Source organism: Aythya marila (assembly GCF_965140915.1).
Source record: "Aythya marila genome assembly, chromosome: 3".
Lineage (NCBI taxonomy): Eukaryota > Metazoa > Chordata > Aves > Anseriformes > Anatidae > Aythya > Aythya marila.
The window spans coordinates 52,763,864-52,790,679 of record NC_139044.1 but is presented as its reverse complement, the minus strand read 5'-3'; the positions used below and the strand labels follow the sequence as shown (position 1 = coordinate 52,790,679).

The 26,816-nt window shown below is 36.8% G+C and overlaps 1 protein-coding gene across 12 annotated transcripts in view; it reads left to right on the top strand.

Annotated features, from left to right (window-relative positions):
* SYNE1 (spectrin repeat containing nuclear envelope protein 1) overlaps positions 1-26,816 on the top strand; it is a 306,198-nt gene that overhangs the window by 26,687 nt on the left and 252,695 nt on the right. For all 12 annotated transcript variants that reach the window (XM_082757645.1, XM_082757640.1, XM_082757651.1 and 9 more), the window contains exon 3: positions 24,189-24,250. In XM_082757645.1, the coding sequence (XP_082613771.1) occupies positions 24,189-24,250 (62 nt within the window). The remainder of the gene's footprint in view (positions 1-24,188; positions 24,251-26,816) is intronic.

Here is a 26,816-nt window from a genome sequence, read left to right as displayed (position 1 = left end):
AATTGTTGAACCTCTCCTACCAATCTTTTACTACTGTCAGACCTGGTTCATATGAGAATTTAGGAACTGCTATGACAGGACACCTCTGAGGTCTGTAAACGGTTTCTGGAGAATGGGGGTGAGTAGGTGGTTTGGCAGCTGCCACCAAAAGCTGGAGGTGGGACAGTCTTACCACCCAAACCACAGCCAGTTATTTAGTAGTTACTTAATCTCAGAATCTATTAAATAGGATCCTACATAATATCGAAAGAGGATACATTTTAAGTAGTAACACAATAATGTAAGATTAAACTCAATCTGATGAGCAATACCATGAATTAGTTATGAACAGTAATGTTTACGTTAACAAAATTCCAAATATCAACCTTGTATAAAACAAAACATCTGATGAGGATGATGTCAGTAATTTATGGTCCCAAATCTCTGCATTGCTACCTGTACTATACTGGTCCTTGGAAATAATGGTCCATGTTTCTAATATCCTGGATTTTAGAACTTGTGACTGAGTCAGTCATTTCTTGTTCCCTAGATTTGCTTTGAAATACTGTCAACATAGTCTGTGGCTTGTTAAAGGGACTTCAAAAACTGTGTTACTTCCTCTAGGAAGCAAACTGCTATTAATTTATCCAAATCTTTAATTGAAATTATCTACTTTTATTCACAAATTTTAAATTACTGTCAGTGAGTTTTCAAAGGAAAAATCTTTCAGACAAAACAACATTTAAGTTTGTATTGTTCCCATATGCTTTGCTTCTTCAGCACTGTCTGGAGACAAGTTTTTCTACCTCAGCATACAAAATGCATGCTGGGCAGATCCTTTCAGATACTCAATAACTTAAAGTTTATCAAACAACACAGCTTGAGGAAATCAATGCAGAGAACTATTTTGTTAGGCAAAAACAGAATGCAAAGGATTATTTGTCTCATGATAAAAGAGAATGTTCTAGCTGAAAATGTTAGTTCATCTATGTTACACAGATGTTCATCTAGTTACAGATGAAAGATGTTTATAATGTTTAGGTTCAGTGACACAAGCCCCAGCTATCATCCTTATACAAATATAATCACATAATAATTATGATAATCATAACTGAAAATCTGTATCCAGGGAGCCTTTTAACACGGCAGAGAAATTGTTGCTGGATGGAAAAGTGATGATGGAGTAGACAGCAGAGAAAGAGAGTTAAGGTGTGTACACTTGGTTTCAATGGGAATGATTCAAAAATGAGACCCCAGAACTGCGATCAGTAATTAAAGACAAGTGGAGTTATTGTGGTGCTGAGGAGACGCTGGCTGATTTCTGAGATTTGGAAGCTGCATTAGGAATCAGGAATCAGGACTGCACAACAAAGCAGGTTCTTAAGGAAAATGCAGCTCAAGCTGGAGAAAATTCAGGTGAGAAAGGTGGGAACAGGGACCAGATCATGGTTGGCAGGAGCAAGCAACAAGGAAAAAGGAGTAGCATTTCAGCCAAGTGACAAACTGAACATCTAGGAACAGTTGGTGGGATGACTCAGATGATGTTCAGGAAACCTGGTATACGGGCTCACAATCGAAGCAATGGTTTATAAGGCTTATCCAAACTTTCAGTACTCTTTTTTTGGTACAATTTGATTGATGAGGCAGATCCTGACACAGGCTGAAGAAGAATTGCTATAGTTTTATCTGTTTCTCCTTTATCTTTGTGCAGAAAACTACAATTTCAAAAGAAGATGTAGGGTGGCTTTTTTTTTTTTTCCCCAAACACTGGAATTCTGTCTATGAAGTATTGTCAATATTGAAATTGTCACTCAAATAGTTGCCTCTTTCCCAAATTAACATGTGCATATACACATATATATTTGTTTTGCATTCATATATGCATGCATTACCATATGCATGTAAGTTTTAAGGATATTACCCTGGAGCACTGGCAGAGACACTGTCATATTTCATTATTCTTGCCTAAGATGTTATTTGCTGATGGGGATGAATAGGAACTGTAATCAAACATTTTATCATGTAGTGACACATGCAGCTCTCTTAATTGTATGTTTTAAAATTAGGCATAATCTTGAGGTTATTTAGACTAGCTGCAATAATTTAGGCTTGCAGTACACTCCACTGTTTATTTGTTAAATGTTACATTTTAACTAGGTTCTGTATAGCTATCTATACCTAAATACCCATGGCCTGAAATGAAGATCACCTTCAGCCCCAGTTGACATCTCTGAGATTCCTGTGTTTCCTTAAAAATCAAAAATGAAGGTACCTGCCAAATGTTCCATTGTGTATCCCACACTCACATTAAAATACTGAGGTATGACTATCCTCCACATCTCAAGTTGTCTTCAATCTATATTGTACTGATTCTTCAGGAAAGTAGACCATTTTTGACCTTAATAACATGTGACAACGTATTAGGACTCTGCTTGCTTTTACACTAAAAACTGTTAAATTCTACCACTCTGCATTCCTATTTCTCTGTGAAAGCTTAAGTAGTTTTAATTGACATAGCAATTCCCTATCAGTTTGTTTTGCTAGTTTTTTTTAAGAGTACATGTCCAAAATCTGTGGATGTTGGCCAACTATGCTAAGACAACACAAGATAGATCTTTTTTTTTTTTTTTTTTTTTTTTTCCACATTCAGTTGTTCATATTTCCAAGTTTAGCTGTACTGAATTAAATTTTTTTTTACACATTCTTAAGTTGTGAAGCTCTACTACTTTCTGGCCAAGGCAGTTATCAGATATCCAGAAGTTTTGAATTTTTATAAATTCAAATTAATGGTTATATTATTATTTATTTTTAATATTTTTAATAATAATTTTATATTATTATATATTTATGACTTTTTATATTTTTAAAAAATATAAAACTAAACATAGCAGCTTTTCCCTCCCCCAGGTCTGCTCAATTTAGAAGAACTCTGAATGTTTTCAAGTGGTAGCAAAATCTCCTGTTAATATTTGTAATGACATAGGAAAAAAAATACACATGCTTTAATATTATCTTACATATTAGTATTTATTTAGTATTATTTAAAAGATAATTTTCAGAATAATAACCTACAATTGTACAACTTCTAGTAAGTAGGTTTTAATCCATTTCTGCATTTGCTTTAACACCCTCACACACTCCACCCCACTCCATTTTCAACTTTCCTTTCCAGTGTTTAATTCCATTATATTTTACAAAATTCAAAGATACATATAAGCATGGAAATAACGTCACTCAGAATAAGTCAGCATTACTCCATTTCACTTGAGCAGTCTTGAGGAGCTGGTCTGTATCATTATGCACATACAGCTAATGATATCAGAGGGACTGCTCATGTGTTAAAGATCAAGACAGATCTTTTGAGCAGGGACTGTGTGTTTTGTCTGCCTCCATATGGCACCTACCAAATGTTTGTATAGCTAGAGCATAATGCTGCTACTCATCTCAAAAATATAATTAAGTTCGATTAGATTTAGAAACAGTTTGTTTTTATGTGCTCTCCACTAAGCTAAATGCACTTTATTAAAACCACTGAATGAGCACAGTATAGTAAGGTGGTGTCCTAGAAATGACCAGGGCTTTTGCATTGATTATCTTTCTGCTTGAATTAGTCAGTAACGATGCCTGCCAGACAGGGTAGATCTCAGTGGAGCACTCAGAAGTTACAGAATTAGTACTTCCTCCCTGAACTCCTCAGCCATGCTGCTTTCCCTGTTCCTACCCAGTCTCCATACACCATTCCTGTCCCCACGGTTCCAAATCTGGGTACAGGGAAGATTAAGGTGAAGTTATCTGATTGAATTTTGATTTTGAATTCCGTGCATAGTACTTCCTTGTGGATTTGCCTGTATAGAAAAGCTAACTTAATGATTTTGAAAGGTTACATGTTTCCTGAATCGTCATCTTTTTTTAAATATGTCCAAGTAAAAATTGACATACGCACTTCATACAAGCATGTAAATCCATAGGCATTACTATATTTTTTATTTATTATTATTTAGCTTTTCCATACTGTAATTTATGTACCATTATTTGTTTGCCCAATTTACATTTTCAGGAGCAGGGGGAGGATTGATATGTCAGTTATTGAACAAGATTGTATAGGCAGTCACTGAGCAGCAAAATGGGGACTTCACTGGACTGAGATGTACTCATTTACTTTTCCTTACAGTTGAAGATGTTTTTCATGATTTGCCTGTATTTTGTAGATAATCAGCTCAAAACGAATGGGAAATGCCCCACAAGATGATGATGATGTCAATGTGCATTTTAAGCAGAGCAGATGAATGCTGTAAACTGATTAGTTTAGTGAACTGTGCAGGTGTTAGAAATTACATTGTGTTAGAGTTGACTGCTTTGGGTTGTGAGCTATAATGGTTTTATTTTATTTTATTTTATTTTATTTTATTTTATTTTATTTATTTATTTATTTTCAGTTTTAAAGCACTTAAGTGAAGGACAGAATTATAGTTGAAGCAAGGATTAGAAGCACATGTTCAGTCATTCAGTATGTTCAGTTTAGGGTCTTCATATTCACATTGTATTATTCAGGCTGTGGAAGGTCTACAGCACTTTAACATCAATATTAAAAAACAGTGTCTGATTACAGTGTGGCCAACTCTCATAACACGTGATGGTTCTCGGATTAGTATTAGTAAAATATTAAAATATAACACTAAATTATCTTCTGGTCATCATGGCTGAAAAGAAACATTTACAATATAGATATATGGCTCCAGAAGATAAAGATAAGCTAGTTATCAAAATAAAATAAAATAAAATCACAGTTTTGGAGAGTTGGTCCTGATATGTAACTTCCATCATTCATGTTTTGTTTTAAGACTAACTAGCTATGGTGCAGAGCCTGAGTGGTAGGATTTAAGAAACTTCTCTCATGAAGTTTGTAATTCAAATGTGAGAACTTTTGTGGTAGCTTTCATTTGAGCTGGTTCTTGGATAGAGCAGTTTAATGACACTTTTGGCCTGTATATATATGTTGTATTCATCTAACCCCAAGATAAGTAAATGAGGATGATCTGATAACCATGGACTTGGGGAATAAGATGTGTTTACTGTTGTGGGTCACCCAGTTGATGCTTTTACTCAAACCTTTAGAATAATAATGTGAATTATTTTTGTAGTAATTGTGTTAATAATTGAATAGCAGTAATGTATAAACGTATTGGCATGGTAGTTGTATTTTACACTGTGAAGAGTTGTCCTTCATCTGCTGAGGGCCTGAAGGGCCTGCTCTTTTCTTGTAACCTAGATGAGAGATGGTCTGCAGGCTATCTGCAGATGTTTGTCTTCAGAATCACTCTGGTGACTTCTAGTCAATGTAAAAAAATTAAGTGAGTTTGAGCTAGTCTAGAGTACCAACGGAGAACTGATTTTTTCATAGCATTTGACTATTTGACTAAGTTCTGTCTGGATTAAGATGCAAGCTTGCACCCACTGAAGTTAATAAAGTCTTTTGGACTTGAATCCATGACTTTATATCTTCAGTGTCTTACAGGAAGCAAAGAGTCCTTTGACAAAATAATTAGAAAATAATGTGGTATGCATTATCAGTGTTTGAGGCATAGATTGTGATACAAGGTTGTAGCATGTAATCATTTCTGTCTGTTTTTTCTATTTTCCTGGAATAAAGTGATATTAGCAATAAAACATGCATGCCAAGGATATAAAAGCCAAGTGAGCTGAAAACACATTAAGCAGTTTTTTTGTTGTTGTTGTTGTGTTTTTTTTTAACGCTGTGAACGTTTCATGCCATTTTGCAGTTGAGTGAAGTATTTGAGCTCTGTGTGCCATGCCAGGCATGTTTGGGCTTGTTTGTTGGCTGGACAAGTTTATTTTTTTCTACTGTCTCCCAGAAGAGAGGACTACTAGAGGACTAATTCAAAATCAAGGGGTGTAGTCTTTGAACTCAAACACAATCATCCTAAGAAAATTGTAACCAAATCGAAGAATAAAGAGTTTCTATAAGCATGGTGTGAAGCATAGCCCTGAATTGTTGGGATGGAATTTTTCTCTAGTGATCGTTTTGCAGCCAGGACTCCCTTGAGGATGGAATTTGGTCCCTTTGTGGACAGCTCCCACCTGTCCCAATGCCCGGACCCAGTGCCAGCTCTGCCACCAAGCCAACCACTCCTCCTCTGTTGGCAGAGGTCACCATGCTGGGGTCCCTGGGCAGGATGCTGCAATTGATTCATCGCTTCTGTGAACATTTAACAGAAGTCATTCAAAATTAATGATCTGAGCTTTTTGTCCTATCGAAAGCTTTTTGTCCTATCGAAAGTATTTAAAAAGAAAATGGCAAAGGGCTTGGTTCTCCCAGAAGGGTAGAGGTGGGAGAATTTCACCCAATAATACATTCTCTGATAAAGGGATTTTTTGTATATGGTTTCATGATGGTCAGTAACACCTAAATATTACAGTAATGGCTTGTTTGTCTTGGCAAAAATAATAGTAGAAGAAATAATGAATTTAGAATGAAATGAGAAAAACTGTGAAATGAACATCTGGTAATGCTACCTAACATCAGTTAATATTAACAAACATTTTATTTCCTGTAATAATTGGTAAGAATTTATATATATATTTATCAGCTCACAATAGCTTTAAGCTTTTTCTTCCCCTCCAGTGGATGTGTACAAAGCACAATGAGCAGCTGACTTCCTAGGGCAGCATAGACCTTTCTTTTTTTTTTTTTTTTTTTTTTTTTAAACACACTAGTTGTTACCTTCAGTAGAGATGAAGAAATAGCCAGGTACATCTTCTTACAACAAACTGCGGAGGAATTGAGCAAAGAACACTTGCTCTTGTTTGAATAAATGTTAACAGAGAAGTACCACCTATTAGAGCCATTCTAGTCATAAGGTGAGTGAGAGGCAGATGTCGTTCCTGTGTTGCAAGGTAATGGTTAGTGCAATTTTAACAGTTGCTACAGCCTGGTAATATTTGTTAGTGTTGTAAATCTGATTCACTTAATATGCTTGTGAGCCAGCATCACAGTTGCGTCTCAGTTACGGCCCATGGCCATGCAGCTTATTTCTAAACAGGAAAGGAAATTCAAGTCTTGTGATACTCTTTCTGTTACCATTGCATCCTTCCACACCAGCAGTATGCATGGTGCTCCTCTTAAGAAAGTCACACATTTAACAGGAGTGCCCTTGGCATGCAGAAAGTAAAGGCAGCACTTTGCTGGACAGGAACAAGGTCACCACTGTGCTGCTTCTTGCCTGTGCCAGAGCCCTGCAAGCCCAGGCAGGAGCTGCTGCTTCCCCTTTGGAATCAGGGTAGTGGCTACTGCTGTGGGAACAGAAGGACATGACTCTTTGGAAGCAGCAGTTGCTACTCCCACTTCATACAGGATCCAAAATTTAGATTGTGGAGGCAGCTTTACTATATTTCATCTTAAGTGTTAGATAATTTGCTTAATACCCCAAATAGAACTGTTTTCAAAAATTAATTTCAAACTAAAAATAACCAAAAGATGATGTGTGGTAACTTTTGATGAACTGTAGCTACCCTTCACGGGGTTTGTCATCATGATCATGGTGTTCTGGTCCACAGGTTTTGCTTTTCAATATTCTATCATCTTTAGACAAAACCAAGAAATGCCCTTATGAGTGGCTTGAGGGATTTTGCTTGCTGATTGTGAAATTCATATAATTTGTGTCTGTGCAGGTCCTTATGATAATTTATTTGCTATTTTGGCAATACAATAGAAACATCCTAGGGAGTATCAAAGGAAATAGAAACAAATGTGTTTTTTTATTTTTTTTTAAAGGGTGATGTTTAAATGCGTGGCCTGTTCTTCCTTTCATTTAATCTAACTTTACAACAGAATGTAGACTACAATCCATGTAAGCTCAGCTCACTCTGGTTCTTGTCATGGTTTAATTTACTGTTGTCTAACCCCAGTGATGTCAGTGGAACTTCTCAGTGTGAAAGCACAGTCAGGCCAAGAACTGTTAAGTTTTCCAGAAGCTGCCCTCAGATATGCTGTGAAGCAGTGACACAGAAAAAGGGGGAAAAAAAAAAAAAAAAAAAAAAAAAAAAAAAAAAAAAAAGTGGTATGTACTAAATATAATGAATAAAACACTAGTTGAGAATATAGAGGCTAAATTCTTTTATTTATTTTTTCATACTTTAGTAACCATTAAAAATGAAACAAAATGAAGAAACATACCTTACATACAGTAAAACAAACAAAAGACACACCAAGATCTTGTTTTCTCAAGAATGGGTTTGACAGAAAATTTTGCTTTGGTGTTTTTGTCCTATGTTTCTGTTAATATGTACAAATTTTAGAAAATATGTTATGTTCTTACCTGTAGTTTACTACTCTAATTGCCTTCTCATTAGTGATAAATTTTGTTACAATTTACATACAGAACTCAATACCAGTAGGTTTACCAGTGTTTTTATTTTGACCTTACTGAACATTTCTGGCTGTTTCTCAGATGATACATACCCCTCAAAAAGCACTGATTTATTTTATTTTTATTTTATTTTTATTTTATTTTATTTTATTTTATTTTATTTTATTTTATTTTATTTTATTTTATTTTATTTATTTTGTGAATTGTTAGTAATATTTTTCCTGTTAAATAAGTGCTATGAATTTTAATATTACACAGTAATATAGACTTTGTTGATTCTACTGAGGATGAAGTAAACCTTGTAATGTACCCAGGACAAGAAACTTAGAGTTTGCAGTAATTAATGGGTGTAACTAAGTTGAACATATATATTCCAGACTCCTGGGGTCTTCAACATCCACAAGAGAAGTCAGCTAGGTGGAGTCCTTTGTCATCCCTGATCCTTGCCATTTCCTAATGAAAGTGGTCTTAGGAAGGTAGAGAGTTAATGCCTTCAAAGCTGTCATCCCCTTATGAACTGGGATATGTGCTTGCATCTGCATATTTGAGGACTATCAGGTCCACTATATAAAACATATCCAGTGAGTTTCTGTAATGTTTCAAGGAAGAAAAAAAAAAGGGGGGGGGGGGATGCAATTTAGGTAGAAGTGAGTTTGAGTTTGCAATTCAGCGTAGATGGCCCCCAGGAAATCTGTGAATAAATCTTCATTCCACAGTGAACCTTCAGATTGGATGATCCTCAGATGTCCCTTCTAACCTCAGCCATTCTGTGATTCTGTGGTTCATACATCCTACTCTTGTCTGGTCCCACAGATACATGGAAATACACTAGCATGTGGCTTTTACCATATTGTCTCATACTCCATAAGGTTGCTGTCTCTGTACTTACAGACACAAACAGCATGTTGTGCCTGTTGGAGCATGTATTGGTGTTATTATGTTGATTGCCAGTATCTTCTGAACCTATAATTAGCTGTCTAGTCATTGCCATTGATAGCAATCTGCATATTCTTGCACAATAGGTGTATTATAAAGGTATTTGAAACACTAACAAACACATACTATGCCAGTAATGATTTCAGTCCATCTTTGAATTAGATCCTTGGCTTAAGGGAATCTACCTTCATAATGCTCCAGCAGAATAAATTGGATTTGGAGCCTGGAATGTCTGTTAGGGATTTTCTTTCTATAAAGAAAAGTGAAGCAAATTCCATGCTACTCTGCCTTCACATTCTGCAGAGGAATTATGTCAGGGCAGGCTAAAGGCTGAATAAGTACAGCTGGAGTTGTGATGTGCATAAGTGTTTAAGGAAATAAGAAAAGATTCGATGAATTGTTATGTTTACAATGTCATAGGAGTTACTGTTTATCTCACCTAGTTGCAGGTATTTCCTAGAGTGCCTTATAAAATACAGATACACATGCATATTTATTCTGAAGCTCATTATCTGGTCTAAGGTGTGAATGAATGGAAGGAAAGTTTTTGTTTGTTTGTTTATTTTTCTTCCTTGAGTATGAATTGGAACAAAACAAAACAACAACAACATCAACAACAAAAGTGTAATTTCTGGTAAATCAAAATGCATACACCTTACAGGTGCTTCTTGGGACTGATGTTCTTGTCACTTCTGTTACTAGTAGCAGCAAACTATTAAGGGCTCTGACATGCACCTGGCAGGTTTACCTGTTCAAGGGCTGGTGATTGAGCCCTTTTTTTCCTAGCAGTGAAGAATATCTTAGAACCTTAGATTTGATGAAAATGAGATGGACCTGAAAAATTTCAAACTTATGAGTTTCTATAAAAAGCATTTATTTTTTTTTTAGCAAAAATTTTGTCAATGTGTGTGGTTGTGATCACTCTCCTTTCCTACAAGCGAACAATCTCATAGCTGTTTTCTCTTGTGCACACGTACTGGAAGAACTAAATTCTGTCTCCTTCACTATTATCAGCAAGGCATACTGTCTCTTCAGTGGAGCTGGGTTTTTCTTCACTGTGTTTTAGATGTCCCTGTAGATAGTCTGCATTCATTCACTTCTTACATAAAATTTGCAATGAAACCTTGAAGATTTGTTCTTATTAAAAATATGAATGTGAACTGATGGGTTTGTCACAAAATATATTAAATGTTAACAGTGCTTAGTCACGGCTTGGTTCCTGGGGAAATTTGAGATGTCATTGTCTTTTTCTGTGGGCTATTTATTTTTGTTATGATGGTTGTTTCTTGTTGTGTTGTTTTGTTTGTTGAACAACCTACTGTGAATATGCTTATCTCTTCTTTTTCATTCCATTTTAATACATTTTTGGATATCCAGCACATGTGAAATCCCTCATGAGGAAATATATTTTTCTGCTTATTTTAGACAGACATGTTCTTCTGTATAAAATCAAGATTCACAGTCCGTCTAATTAGAATAGGGTTCCTACAGGAGAAAAGAAATTCTTCCTGTGAGCAGGAAGATGAATGCAGGATATCTTAGATTTTTGGAATTCTTGGAAAAAAAATAAAAAATATATATATATATAATTATACGTATAGATATTTCTAGGAAAAAATATGCTGGGGGTTGGTAAGGAGTTTATTTAGCAGGGACCTATTAATAACATAACTTTTTATGTGACAGAAATCTTTTATCTGTTCTTTTTAGCACATGCTAAAAAGGCAGTATGAAAGAAATATAAATTTCTATTTCATGTGGGAGATGGTTGCCAGTCAGATGTACAATCTGAATTACAAATGCTTGTCTCATTCAGTGGCAAAATTGCTATTAGTTTGTGTGTTGCACGGCTAGAGCTCTTCAGCACTGTTTCCGGTGGGTTGACAAGGCAGAAGTGGGCTGGAGGCTGCTTGCCCATTTCAGGGCACCGCTGCTGCTGCCACCCTACGACAAGACCAGGGACTGACTCACTCTAACGCCATTTTTTTTTTTCTCTTGTTCTTTCAAGGGCACAGTTGTTACAAATACTCTTTTACCTGCTCAGTGGTGTCTGTGATTTGTAACCACAGGAAGAACTGTTTAAGGCAAACATGGTAGTGGCTTTTATTTATAAATACTTACTGTGGTGTGTTACAGGAGTATGCCAAATCACATTTAAAAATAGTAATCGATGTCCAGACAGGTACATTTTTATTTAAACAATGTCCAGTTTTGTGCCAGTCGGTCTGTTCAATTCAATGAAATTTCATGGAATAAACTAGTATAGCATACAAACGAAGTAAACTCATGGCTGAAGACCCATGCTTGGTTATCAGCTTATGCCCTAGGATGCTGGTGTGGAATGATATTCAGAGAACAGAGTGATTTTGATCTATGATTTGAGTCCAACAAACTTAAGATTTGTTTTTAGTTGCTTGGCTTGTTTCATGAACATTAGTAACCAGTTTTCTTTGAAATTTTCCTCTTCAAAAGTGTTGGGTTTTAGAATATTCTGTATCTTTTAATAAGCTTAATCAAAAAGAAAAGCAAAACGAAACAAACAAAAAACCCAGCAACTTAACATTTATTTTCATAGGATTTTCATATCTTACACAATGTTACAGAAGTAGCACAAGAGTTGCAAAGGCACATGGTTAATCATTAGTTCTGATGGGAAGTGCAAAATCATACATAGAAAAAAAATATATTACTGATTGAATATTTTCAATTTATCCACCAGAAATGTCAGGGAGTATATGAATGAAACCTATGTGGCTGTTTAATTAAAGACTGATCTTATTACATGCTTAGAAGGGGCAAATATAAAGTTTGTACAGACGCAATTACATCTGACATGTGACTTCTGAGTTTGTCTTGGCAATAATAATATTTTAATTCCAGGGCAGAGATGTTTATAAAGTGAGCAGATTCTGCCTATTTGTTTTGTTTTTCCAGCTGCCAGTCAGTTTTTTTTTTCCTCACCTGCAGAGGGCATGCTCTCTAGGTGATTCACCCTTTTCTTTCTTCTCAGTTTCCTCGCATTAACACAGCTTTTGTCCCTTATGTGGCTGAAACAGAGATAAATTTAGGTGATGCCATTGGGATGGGAAGGGAAGTGGGGATAGGTACTGAGCATGCAGAAGAGTTTCCTTCTGAGATTACTTGGAGCTGAAGCACTTACGGATAACAAAGATTGATTTTTCCCTGTATTCCCTGAGCAGAAAAATATTCAGCCACTCTTCATGGGAACAGTTTATTTACAGACTGCTTGGCGATCCATTAAGGGGATGAAGCATGCTTAAGTGAGAATGGTGGTTGTTAGAGAGCTCAGGTGTTAAAATTCAAAGTATGTAATGAATTTGAAAAAGCTTGTGATTTGGACAAATTAGTATAGATTTCCCCCCCCCCCCCCCAGGGATAGCCGAAGTTCTGCTTCCGGCCAAATGTGTAACTCTGAACATCCTACTTATTTATGTATTGAGAAAAAATAAATAAATAAATAAGGAAAAAAAAAAAAAAAAAAAAAAAAAAGAAGCAGCCAGTCTAAAATTAGGACTCCTTGCATCAAAAATAGCTTGTAGATGGATAGATTAAAAATAAATAAATGAATTATTTCCATTGGCTTGTGAAAGCATTGCTTACAGTAAATCATAATCTTTTTTTTTTTTTTTTTTTTTTTTTTTTTTTTTTCCCCACAGTTTGTAGCTCTTTACTGGAGAGTTTCCTTACTAGATCATTTTATCTTTGCATCATTGAGCAATTATACCCTCTTCCATGCCTCAGCAGCCCTTACTTAGCATAATAAAATTTTCACGGAAATGAATCCTAGTAGAATTACACATCAGAATAGCTCACTGGTTTGTCCTGAAGTTTTAGTAAACTCTTTTGCATTAGGCTGAGTGAATTGAAATTACAGGCTCAGCTGTGATACTTATCACTTTGGGGGATCCCTGAATGTGTAGGAAATTAAATGTTTTCAGTTGTGTATTTGGATGCTTGGCTTGAGAGACACGATCAATGAACATGACAGTGGTTGAAGTTCAAAATGGTCAGTCCTACACAGCTTTTATTTATGGAATTCACTGATGGTGAATGGACTTTGTCAAAGCAGCTATTTAAAACAGCATATTTTCAAGATGTCCTTGCTTTGAGTCACACTGACACAAAAGAGACAGAGTGAGAACAAGGGTCACGGAAGTAACCCCCACTGCAGGGAAATCTCAGTTCATCTTCAGGGCATTGCCTACTCTGGCTTCCTTGAAAATAATTTTATCTATAGAAATTGATTCCCACAGATGGACTACAAGAGTAATTAATTTATCATTCATAGTATCTTACGAAGATGTTAAACAGGAGTGGATATGCATTTTTCAACATCTGGGTTTCAAATGTAATTTTCACCAGCAAGACATGCTTCACATTGCATTGCAATACTGGTTTATTTTTAAGCACAGAATATTGTTAAATCCTCTGTAGAGGGTTATCAGTTAACAATGATAAGTATTTCATAATTATTCCACTTGTTTTTAATTTCTTTTATTTTGTTCAAGAAGGTTTCTGAATAAGCTGGAACACTGTGATTAGGGCCAAAAATCTTACTCTTTACTGATGACCCTTGTTTGTCATAAGAAAAGTGCAGTCATACCTGTGGCATGTGCTGCACAGTACAAGGGACAGGTGGGACAGGTTCAGCCATGCAGAGAAGAGGGACCTGAAGTGTGAATACTTGTAGTGCTACTTTTGCGCAGATAACTTCAGCTCATTTGGAAGTCTGTATTTTCATGGTAGGTGCATAAGACAGGTATAGAAAATATACATTTTTTAGCAAATTGGAGTCTTCTAAGTCACATACGATCTGCATTTATAAGCAATAAGTAGGCACCAATAAAATGATGTTGACATCCTGGGAGATTGCTACAGTGTGACTCTTCTTATGTCTGAAAACCTTCCTCTAACTCATAGGATATTCATATCCTATCTGCAGCCTTCTTCTCATGTTCTTTTGCATTGTTTTTTCATGTTTTTCCATGTTTTATTTTATTTTTTTATTTTTTGTCCTCTCCCTTTTCTCCTTCCTTTCTCATATATTTGCAGAGAGCAATTATAGTCTTTCAGGGAGTGAGCAATCTATGCTCACTCAATCTATGCTGTTTCAGTTTTCATCAATCTATGCAGTTTCAGTTTTCTCTTCATCCTGTTGAGTATCAATTCCAGATCCTCACAGTATTTGAACGTGGATTACCAGAACTCTTAATATTATTCCATGTGAATGCTCATTGTGTCTGATACAATAATTTTTTTTTATTCCACACTTAAGCTGATCATATCCTATCAAATAACATCCTACAGTCCCATTTGCCGTTTTATTGTTGCACTTGTGGCTTATATAATTCCTTCAGTAGAACTACAAAAGTATTTATTCCTCCAGTCTGGTTTTGTGCAATGAGTTTCCACCTCAAAGCATAAATTCCTGTTACTCCCCACTTAAGTACCTATGTAACATTGTACTTTAGCTGTTTAGTAATCGTACTTTAACTTTTTCCAATTCAGTAAACTCAACTTCTTTCCCCCCTTCCCTCACCTCCCACCTTTTTTTTTTTTTTTTTTTTTTTACTTTTTTTTTTTTTGAAGGTATTCTGATTCCATTGTACTGGTGTTTCCCAAATATAAGTCATTGTTAAATTTATAAGCATTGTTGTGATTTTCTTGCCAAAATCATGGCTGAAAATATTAAAAACTTAGACTAGTGTTTGAGGAACTCCAACTTTTGTTCCTAATTATATCATTAGCATTTAAGGATGCCCCTTCAACACAGTAGCCTTATTTTTTAACCTGCACAGTAACTTGTTTTATGAGTAGTTCTAGTGGCAGATAGTGGGACAACTTCCGGAATTAGCCACTACTCACTTTAAAATGGTGGAATTTATCATATACTATGATGGTGGAATTTATCATATACTACTATATATATATATATATCATATATGAATATATGAATATGATATATGAATATATCATATACTATATTTATCATATACTACTTCATTAAGAAATATACTACTTCATTATTAAGAAATATACTACTTCATTAAGTATATGAAGAAAAAACACGAGTGGTATAATTTTTAAAGTGAGGGATTGTTTTTTTCATGTCAATGGAAAGAATTGCTGTAAAATGTGTATGTAAATGGTAACATGATGCCAGTTGCAGACCCTGTGGTGAACTGAAAAACATGAAGATTTCTTCAGATTTTTTTTTTTGATTGTCATCATTTCAGATGATGATGTAGGTGGTACAGAGTTCATAGACAAGGAAATGATTTTTCTTTTTTTCTTTTTTTTTTTTTTTTTGTCAGGGTTTCTTTACGTCTTTAAGTCTTTATGAAAATATCTTTTGTAAACTGTTGTGCTTATTACCATGGAGGCATTGAAATTTGAGAGTATTTTCTTGTAAAATAGAATACTTGTTAATAAACTTAGGATTTTCTATCTGATCTGTATAATTAAAGATACGTTTTGGATGACAACAATTAAGGAAAATAAGTAATTAAACGGACAAAGGTCAAGTTGACTCTGATCTGTTACATCAAGCTGTTTTCACCTTGTATACAAGTTTAGGAAAAGATAAGCATATTTAAACACTTAGTTCACTGTCACCCATGCCAGACTAGTGAATAAGCGGACATCTTTACAGCTTCCAATCCAGCATCTTTTGGAAGGCACTGAAGTCATTACATATAATAATATCAGATGTTGAATATTCTAATTTTAGGTAACAACTTTCTTCAGAATACTTCTTTAAAAATTAATTGAATGGGCTTTTAACTGTTTTCTAAAATATCTTATGTTCATTTTGGAGTGTATTCAGCCAAGTACAGATATAAAAATGAATAACATATTTACATCTCACGAGTGCTGGTCCTCATGGGGGACTTCAATTACCCAGACATCTGCTGGGTAGGCAACTCAGCTAGGCACAAGCAGTCCAAATGGTTCCTACAATGTGTTGAGGACAATTTTCTGACTCAGGTGGTGGAGGAGCCAACGAGGCGTGGGGTCCTCCTGGACCTCGTTCTTACCAACAGGGGATGGCCTTGTTAGGGATGTGAAGGTTGGGGGCAGCTTGGGATGCAGTGACCATGAGATGGTGGAGTTCCAGATGGAACTAGGCAAAGGAAGTAAGGCTAAAAGCAGGATTGCTACCCTGGACTTCCAAAGAGCCAACTTTGACCTCTTCCAGGACCTGCTTGGGAGTATCTCATGAGATAGGTTGCTAGAAGGCAAAGGTGCTTGTGAGAGCTGGGATTTAAGCAGCACTTCTTCCATGCTTAGGGTCAGTGCATCCCGAGGAATAGGAAATCAGGGAAGGGGGGCAGGAAACCCGCATGGATGAGCAAGGAGCTCATCAATAAGATCAAAAGGAAGAGGATGGTCTATGAAATACAGAAAAAGGGCCTGTCCTCTTGGGAGGAGCATAGATGTGTTGTCAGGGCCTGCAGGGACATGACGAGGAAAGCTAAAGCCCACCTAGAGATGAGGCTTGTGAAAGAGATAAAGGATAATAAGAAGGGTTTTTTCAAGTATGTAAACAGCAAGAGGAAGACGAGGGATAATGTGGGTCTCTTGCTGAATGAGGGGGGTGTCCTGGCCACGGGAGACGCTGAGAAGGCAGAAATACTGAATGCTTTCTTTGCTTCAGTCTTTGCTTCAAGGACACTCCCCCAGGACTCCTTGCCCCTGGCAATAAGACAAAGGGTCTGTGAAATGGAGGGCTCCCCCCTGGTAGACATGGGAGTGGTTCGGGAGCATCTGGGTGGGCTCAATGCACACAAATCCATGGGTCCTGATGGGATGCATCCGCATGTGTTAAGAGAGCTGGCAGATGTGATCGCCGAACAGCTCTCTATCATCTTTGAAAGGTCCTGGAGAACGGGTGAGGTGCCTGAAGACTGGAGGATAGCCAACGTCACTCCAGTCTTCAAGAAGGGCAGGAAGGAGGATCCAGGAAACTACAGATCAGTCAGTCTCACCTCTGTCCCTGGAAAGGAGCAGCTTGTTCTGGATGCCATCTCCAAGCAATAGGAAAAGAAGGTTATGAGGAGTAGTCAGCATGGATTCACCAAGGGGAAGTCATGCTCGACCAACCTCGTTGCCTTCTACGATGGCATCACCAGCTGGGTAGATAGGGGGAGAGTGGTGGATGTCATCTACCTTGACTTTAGTAAAGCTTTCGATACTGTCTCCCATGACATCCTACTAGCAAAGCTGAGAAAGTGTGGGATAGATGAGTGGACGGCAAGGTGGGTTGAGAACTGGCTGGCTGGCCGAGCTCACAGGGTGGTGATTGGAGGAGCAGAGTCTGGCTGGAGGCCTGTAACTAGTGGTGTTCCCCAGGGCTCGGTGCTGGGTCCGGTCTTGTTCAACATCTTCATTGACGACTTTGATGAGGGAATAGTGTCTGCCCTCAGCAAGTACGCCAATGACACAAAGCTGGGAGGAGTGGCTGACACTTCAGAAGGTTGTGCTGCCATTCAGTGAGACCTGGACCAGCTGGAGAGATGGGCAGGAAGAAACCAAATGAGATTTAATAGGAGCAAGTGTGGAGTCCTGCACCTGGGAAGGAACAACCCGAAGTATCAGTACAGGCTGGGGGACGACCTGTCCTCTCCTCTGGAGAGGAGCTCTGAGGAGAAGGACCTGGGGGTCCTGGTGGACGACAGGTTGACCATGAGCCAGCACTGTGCCCTTGTGGCCAAGAGGGCTAATGGGATCCTGGTGTGCATTAAAAGGAGCGTGGCCAGCAGGGCAAGGGAGGTGATCCTCACCCTCTACTCCGCCCTGGTCAGGCCTCACCCGGAGTACTGTGTCCAGTTCTGGGCTCCCCAGTACAAGAAAGACAAGGATCTCCTGGAAAGAGTCCAGTGGAGGGCCACAAAGATGATACAGGGCTTGGAGCATCTTCCCTATGAAGAAAGGCTGAGAGACCTGGGTCTGTTCAGCCTGGAGAAGACAAGACTGAGAGGGGATCTCCTCAGTGTATATAATTATCTGAGGGGTGGGGGACAGAAGGATGTAGCCAACCTCTTCTCAGTGGTTTGTGGGGATAGGACAAGGGGCAATGGCTGCAAGTTAGAGCACAGGAAGTTCCGCACTGACATGCGAAAGAACTTCTTCACGGTGAGGGTGACGGAGCATTGGAACAGGCTGCCTAGGGAGGTTGTGGAGTCTCCTTCTCTGGAGATATTCAAGGCCTGTCTGGACGCCTACCTGAGCAGCCTGCACAGAGGAACCTGCTTTGGCAGAGAAGTTGGACCCGATGATCTTTCAAGGTCCTTTCCAACCCCTACAGTTCTGTGATTCTGTGATCTACATGAAAATTAAGAGAATAGTTAGTGAAGATGATGAAAGTAACAGTAGTGCATCAATACAGGCAAAAATGCAATAAACATAAAATGCAAATATATTAATTGGAACATTTGTATTCCTACAAATGTTATAAAATCTGTGGTTTCTGAACCACCATACTAAAGCTGCCTCCAGATTGAGCAACAGTAAGAACTCCATAGAGCAGATCCCCATCATTTTCATTAGTGGGGCTTTGGGTAGGATGGCTTGATGCCTACTAGCACATGTGCATGGATTTCCTTTCTGCAGAAACTGATGGGGAGCAAGCTGGTGCTGAATGATGGAGCATTGTATGGCTGGTGTGTGTACCTACAGCTCAAAGCTTGGAGATTTAGATAACAGATCTGTTAGTAATACTACATGTATTTCACTGTCTCTGATGAAACACATTTAAGAGGGGCATATGTACAAAAGCTACACTTTGACAAACCCTGTCTTTCTCCTCGAAATAAAAATAAAATCCATGGAGTGTTTTAAATTATATTCTTATTATTCGTATTGCTACTGCTCAGCTTCAAAGTCAGCTGCATTGCAGTGGCTGCAGAAATCAATTTTCTTTTTCTCTCTCTTACATTGTTCCCACTGCACATAGGTCTCTTATCCTTTTCTTTCTAAAATGTATAAAGTAACAGTTAAACTTAGCAAGTGGCAAACAATATATTAGCTTTAGAGCTATCAGCAACGTTTTTTGTTTGTTTGTTTGTTTTGTTTGTTTGTTTTAAAAAGCAAAATCATCCTTCCATAAAAAAACATTCACCAGATACTTTCAGGAAGATCCAATTATTTTCCTTTATTTCCTCTGTGTGCTAATTCTGAATAGAGGTGCTAATTAAGTTCATGTGGCTTAAAATATTGATTATTTTCATAACTAAAGTCTCCATATTATTGCTTTGACTCTGCAAACTTTTCTACAGCTGCTTTAAGTTAAGAATGTCCTTAATGAAGATGGAAATTGCCATATAACATTTCTTATTGAAAGCTTTAGGGAATTTATGCCAAACTGCTGACCAAACAAACCTTCCCAGCAGGGTGCTTGCTGTTTGTCGTTTTCTGTGCTGTGCATGTTCTCAAATGACATCTTGAAGCATTGCAGGTGGTTTGGCACTTCTCTGCACTTCCAAGTTGTCTTAGCAATATTCCTAAAGACCACAAAGACTTAGGAAAAAACATCAATAACAACAACAAAAAAGGGAAGCTGTTTGGTATCTTTAGGACTTTACTAGCATAAGAGAAGAAAGCAAAAAATAATTTGTGCTAAAAATGAGGAGCTGTGAGCAACTTGATTTTTATTGAAATAGAAAACAAAGCAAATGCTAGGTCACCAAGAATCAGTCAGGATGCTTTCGTTAGCCATGTGTGAACTCACCTTTGTCATGTCTCTCACTCTGTGCATGAGACTCCTCCTTGTGTGACCATGCAGCAGAACACTCTGTGTGCAAGCCTATGCTACGGTTGCCTTCCCACCATTCAGTCCTCATGTACCTGAGGCCAGAGAGGCATGATGTGATATCTGCTGCTACACACCATGCACGTGTAGATCTACAGCTGAAATGGGCTGGGTAGCTTAGGAAAGCTGTCTCTAGAAGAGCTCTGCTGGAGAGCATGCCATTACTTTGTCTCTTCATGTATATATATGATACATGTGATAATACTCATCATAATGTGCATGCATATTGAATGTTTCATCAACATATTCATAACTGTCATATTAGATACATCATTTTCTTTCAAAATAATTTATTAATTACTAATATATTATTTTATTATTTTATTACAGTAAATATGTATTTTTTTCCTAGTCTAACCTAAATAGTATTTTGTTGGGTGTGTTTTAGTGGAGTAAATATTTGTAAAATATGAAGATATTTTCAGCCAATTAAAGGAAGATAATTGATTAAATAAACTTTCTTGCAACATTTCTTTTGAATGCAGCATGATCTTGTCAGTCATCATGTTCTACACAGACAGAAATTTGAATTCAACCTCTGTAATGATGTAATCGCTATAATGGCATACTAAAAGCAGGCCTTTTGTTCTCATTTCAGTATTATGTACTGCTGTGTTGGCCCCTGTCAGTGAACAACATATGAATCTCCAAATGCACTGTTTCATAACTGCCTTCATTTTACCAGAGCAAAACAAAGTCTGTTCAGATGTTCTGGTGCTCTGATGCTCTCACTTAATGAAATGGAAAGTACATTGCATTTTCAGAAATTGCAGTATGTTTCAGGCTGATTCAGATGCACTCCAAAAATTCTGTGCATCCTTACATATGTTTCATCCTTCTTATACAACAGTTCAAATATATTATTAAAAGCAAAATGCTCTATATGTCTGTTCAGATTTATTGCTTTCTATTTCTTCCAGTTCAGTGTTTCAGTGGCAAAGCTGAAGGGTATTCATGTCTGAACAGAGTATGCAAAGAGGAACCCAAGTGGTTGCTTTTAAAAGCTGCTTTCCTTTATGTGTATGAAACCTAGAGAAGGGCTATGTTATTCAGCCATTTTTATGCTTACTGAGCAGTGTGTTATTACAAAAGCATCGGTGAGAAAATTGCATTGCTTTTTGCAGCCACACATCTTGCTGTTTTTGGATATCAGCAGTGTAGTTGGGTTGTCCCAGTGCCTGGATGAATTATTCAGGCTCTTGACATCAGAAGTTTCTGTGCGTGGATTGGCTGGTGCTGGGTTAATAAAATCTTTCCTCAGGAAAACAGTGGAGAAGGATGATGGCAGTGAGACCAGCAGAGCTGCTGCTTCCAACACAGCTGGCTTTCTCTGGCTTTTGCATCTCTGCAAAAAAGCATAAGGATGATTTCAAGGTCTGCCTTCATAGGAATTCGATAAGAGCAGGTGGAGGGATTTGTGTAAGAGGCCTGCATTGCCAGTGAAGGAAAAAAAAAATTGTACTTGAAGAATTACTTCTGTCTGTATTCTAAAGAAACGCTGCACACTACACCAGACAGGAGCAGCAGCAGCAGCAGCAGTGCTTATGGCTCATTACAAAGGTGCTGGCAGCAGAAATGTTACATCGTTAAACCTGCTTCCTGGGTCCTTTCAGTACCGTCAGGGTAAGTGGTGTAATCAGGGTGCTGGCAGTCTTTGCAAGTGGGGAAGGCATAGCAAACAGTATGATACATGTGTCTTATGGTTATGGGTAAGCACTACTTCTGTAGAGAAGTAGTTAAACGAAAATAACATATTTTCTTCCAAGAAAATTTGTGAAATATATATATATATTTATTGCTAAATTTGTAAAATTGAGATGCTACTTGTGTTATTATCAGACATAGGTTACTTTAATTGGTACAACCCATGCCTTTTAAACCTATACAAATTAAATGCTAAAAAAAAAAAAGAGACAAGGTTATTAATATTTGCACTGGAGCTCATAAAGAATATGTTGTTCACATATATTCCCTTGAAGCAGATCCTTTTGCAATGATATTTCTGCTGTTCATTGATATGACCGAGACTGAGTGTTTACTGCTGCTAACCATTTGGATGCTGGGAGTTAGTTCTCTGATTTCCAGTTGCTGCCAGAATACAGCTTTTTCAACCAGCAGGATGTATTGTAACTGGAAATTAGGGAACTGGAGGTGAAAATCATTCTCTCATTCCTGTAATGAGAAGTTCAATTTCTGAAGGTGCAGTTCTTTTCTTTTGGTATGCCTTATCTGGATTTCTGGGGAATTTTAAGTTGCAGAGGTGTGAAGGAAGTCAGGACTGGACTGATCCTGTGCAGAGGCTCTCTCTCAGTCTCCATACCTACTCACCCAGAGTGCCATCCAAATGTACAAATAATTCCAGTAAAATGAATTGGGCTAACATCATTGCTTGTCGGAGCAGAGCTGATATTTACTGTACCTCACAAGGGAAACGTCTTGTTCATGGTTAAAACCATCCAGTGAGAAATCTGTTTTCCAGAATGTAGAAGCTCAGTAGTTTTTAACAGGTTTTATATTTCAGGTATCTTTATATGTTTGTGGTTTGTTTGTTGATGTTGTTTTGTTTTGTTCTTAAGTCATTAACATTTCTGTTTATTGAATAGGAGTTCAGATTTAATTATTTTCACATTAGTTGCCTGTAAGTAGATTCTGAAAATTTGATGAATGTTTCCAAAATAGTGTACAAGAGCCTACCCAATGAAATCAAAGGAAAACAAAGAACGCAAAAATATCTTCTTAGACATGAAGTATGGTAATCTAGTAATAGATGCTAGAGATATGTCTTTTTCCCCCTGGTATTTCTTATCTGTGAGATAACGCTTCTTTGTAAAGAAAATATAGAATTAGTCATAATACACAAATATATTTCTAGAACTTTTACATGATCAGGGAGCAATTGTCCCACTTAAGGTAACATTTTGGCTGATAGATTTTGTGCAGTGATTTGTATCTTTTTGTACCCTCACTGTGGAGCAGCATTACATTAGTGTAAATGAAGGAGCTTAGTACGTATATTAGTTTCCATCTGTATGCTTTGAGACATGCATGTGTTCTTATACAGAGTAAATATTTAACTGGACTTTTATTTATTTGAATTTTCTGTAGGGGTATGAAGGTGCTCATTTAGAATTAATGATGATAGTGACACGAATTCTTTTTTCAGAGAAATAGCATTTCCTTCTACCTCCAAAAGGAAAAAATCCCAATAGAAATATGTAAATTCTATTTGTGTAAAAATTATTCCATGTGTCAAAACTGGTTTACCACAAGGAAGGTGAAGGGTTTCATGGACTGGTTACAGTGCTGTGATGCTTTTTTCTCCTAGCTGTGGAGCCATGGCCCTGGCTGCTGAAGTTAGAAGAGCTCATTTGGGAGCTATTTTTGCCTATGCAGCTGGCAACAGTCGGCTATCTGAGAATCAGTGGAACTCACTGTAAATCAGACAAGTTCTGCAAAACAGGACTGAGGGAGGTAGTATACATGTATGAACTATCTGAACTAACTGATGGCTTCTCCCTGGCATGGTCTCCCAGAGGACAAATAAGGCTGAAAGTCCAGTTTCACGTATTTAATTCAACATCATGAATATTTTCAGGTATACATTCTAATAATATTTTTTCTAAATCTTCTAAATTTGATCTTCCAAATTAAAGCAACTTGACTATTAGACATGGATTCTAATTGGGAGGTACAGTAGAAGTTCTAGGTGCTCAGAGTTTTTTCTTGGATAAATATAATATCAACTTTGAAGTTGAATTTATCTTGGCATTCAGACTTGAAATGGTGTCTTACTTTTCAATCACTCATTAAGACTTGAACTTTGCTGTGAAACTTCAAACAGTCAAATGTCAGAGTATTATTTTAAGACCTGAAGGTTTTAGTTATGGGTAGTTACAGACAAAATTATCTGAATTGTCTCAAGAAAATAAGAAAATAGTGACATTTCTGGCAAATGCATGATGCATATAATAGAATATTATTCTTCCATTATATAAATCCCAAAATATTCAGCAATATCTAAACTTTTTTTTTTTTTTTTTTTTTTCTTTCCTCAGATGAGCAAGAGTCAGTGCAGAAAAGGACTTTTACAAAATGGATCAATTCTCATCTGGCTAAGGTAATGTATGGCTTTGAAAAAACATATAATACTTTTTAATCAAACCTTTTTATTTCTACATATACAGGCTCTGGAGTATACAATATGTCAGATTTGGCTGAGCAGAATAGCATAAACTTGAAAAGTGATCCACATCACCTGTACACAATCTGATTCAGTATGGTAGTGATTGAGCCAGCTACATCTATAGGCTCAGCTCCTTTTGCAAAAACTAAGGTCTGAAAGGTAACACATTAGCAGCTATTCCAGCCAGAGGAAAGATTTGAAACTGTTATTTATTTATTTTTTTTTGTATGAAGTAGAAAAATTAACATTATTATATACAGTGTACTTCAATAAAACTGAGTCAGTTTTGTAGTTTGATAGAGGCATCCTGGACTGGCTGCAAATATAAATAGTGTTTTTTGAATCCATTGCCAAAATCATTATCTGATACATCTTAGGATATATTATGAAGTTATTTTTGCTTCCTCTTGCCACAACCTAAAACTCAATTTCTGGTGTTAGCACATGAACAAAGGGAGTGATTTGCACACAATTTTAAAATATTGTTACAACTGATATCAGTTTTATCTGACAACTTGAACAGTGAGATTTAATTTGACATTTGCCATAGTTTTCTCACAGCACAGCTCCGCCTGTAGTTATCCATCAGTCCAGTTGATTAAAATATCTAAAAGTGTTCTAAAATTATGAACATGAATGAGTTTGAAAGTTGAGCATGGAACAGATAAAATTGTGTTGTTTTACCTTCTGTATATGGAATTGGCAGATAATGCCCAAAAATAATAATAATAATAGTATGGTTAAGATTGACTGTTAGATATATGTATATGTTGTTAATTATACATACGTGTATGTGTAATGATAATTACTAGTAGTAACTATCTAATCCTTGGGAGGAGACAAAGTAATGGCAGCTCAAATAAGGTATTTTGTTCTGGTTTGACAGTTGTAAAATCAACCTTTACTATACCAAACTGACTGGGCAATGAGACCTCAGATAGACCTTTTGACTTTTCTTTATCTGTATGTGAATTTCTTTAAAGTCTGTGATATTGTAAAGGTGGATCAAATACTCACATTCAAACAAAGCAATAAACCAGCCACAACCCTTGCATTTAACAACCTGAGCTATTGTGTAGTATTTAGTCTGTGTTAATTCACCCTTTAACAGGAAAGTTGTTTCTGTCATATTTTCATTGATAACTGTCAGCAAGTTTGCCTCACTGCCTAAGCCGGATTTATAAATGATATATTTTGTTTTGCTTCTCATTTATGCTATTATACTGCTACAAGAGAAACACTGTTTTTATATTACAGAGGTTAGAGTCAAAAGAGGAACAGTGACCCATGCCTTTCAAATGTTTATATTTTTGAAGTTTAATCTTTTAAGTCTTTGTTGGTCATGTTTTTGGAAAGTGTGGAAATGTGTTTCCTGCATTCTTTACAGCTGTAGAAAGTACGAATGGGTCTGTGAAACACACAAGCTTTCTTCAAATTCACGTTCCATATTGTAACCTAGAAATTCAATATTTAGGTTATTGATAAAAGATCATTGTAATTCTTATTATTTAAAATGACAGTGAAAGCTGTAACATCTCCATTGTCTGGAGGCTCTTGAAATGTGTTAGGAAAAAATCTTGGAAGTAGACCCACTAATAGACAGAATTCTCTGCACTCATGTTTGAACACAGTAAAACGTGGAGCACCACAAAAATCATTACCTAATGAGAACTAACATGAAATGCTGGCCTTGCACTGATTGCTGAAAAACAACAGTGCATGATGAACTGTCAAGAGACAGAAAAATTCTTCCTGGTCTGAAAAAAAGGAGATGTCACCCCTGCAGATCACCCCAATTTATGTCCATATGACTCTCAAACACATACCAGTTAGAAAACGCGTACCAGCCTTTTAATTGCCCCATCAACAATGTTTTTTATCTGGAGATGTAAAGGCTAAGAAAACTTGAGATCACAAGGAAATTGTGCTTTCAACAGCTTTGTTCCAAAGCTTTCACTATTTGCCATGTTTCTTTTACCTGTGAGAATAACACAGTTGCCTGAAATAAATAATGTTGCAGGCTTTGGTGGAGAATAGGGCTTACTTACTAAAGATAGTAAGTTTTGGCTACTGTAGGTCTACTACTTTACCCAAAGTGTTTGTACTGTACACACTTTTAGGACTTGTCGTAACTTGCCATCTATATGAATTAGCAGCTTGTTTATTGCAACTAAAGGATTAAAAGTTCATTGTTTTTAGATACTGATAGATAGTTTTGACTGATAATATTATGAATAAAATATTATTTGTATGGTTGCTAGTGTATGAAAATTCTGAGGCTAAAACCAAGATGTCTAATGGTATTTAATTATTTAGTAACTCAGTTTATTCTAAATCATCTTGTTTTCACTTCTTGTGCACGCTAATTCTGAAATACAGTCACTCCTGGTATTGTTGATCCAAAGCCTGATTGATTTTTTATTTGTTTATTTATATACTTTAGTCTTCAGACAGGTAGTATAATACAGCTTCATTCTGGGGCAGCTTTTAGCCCTATAGG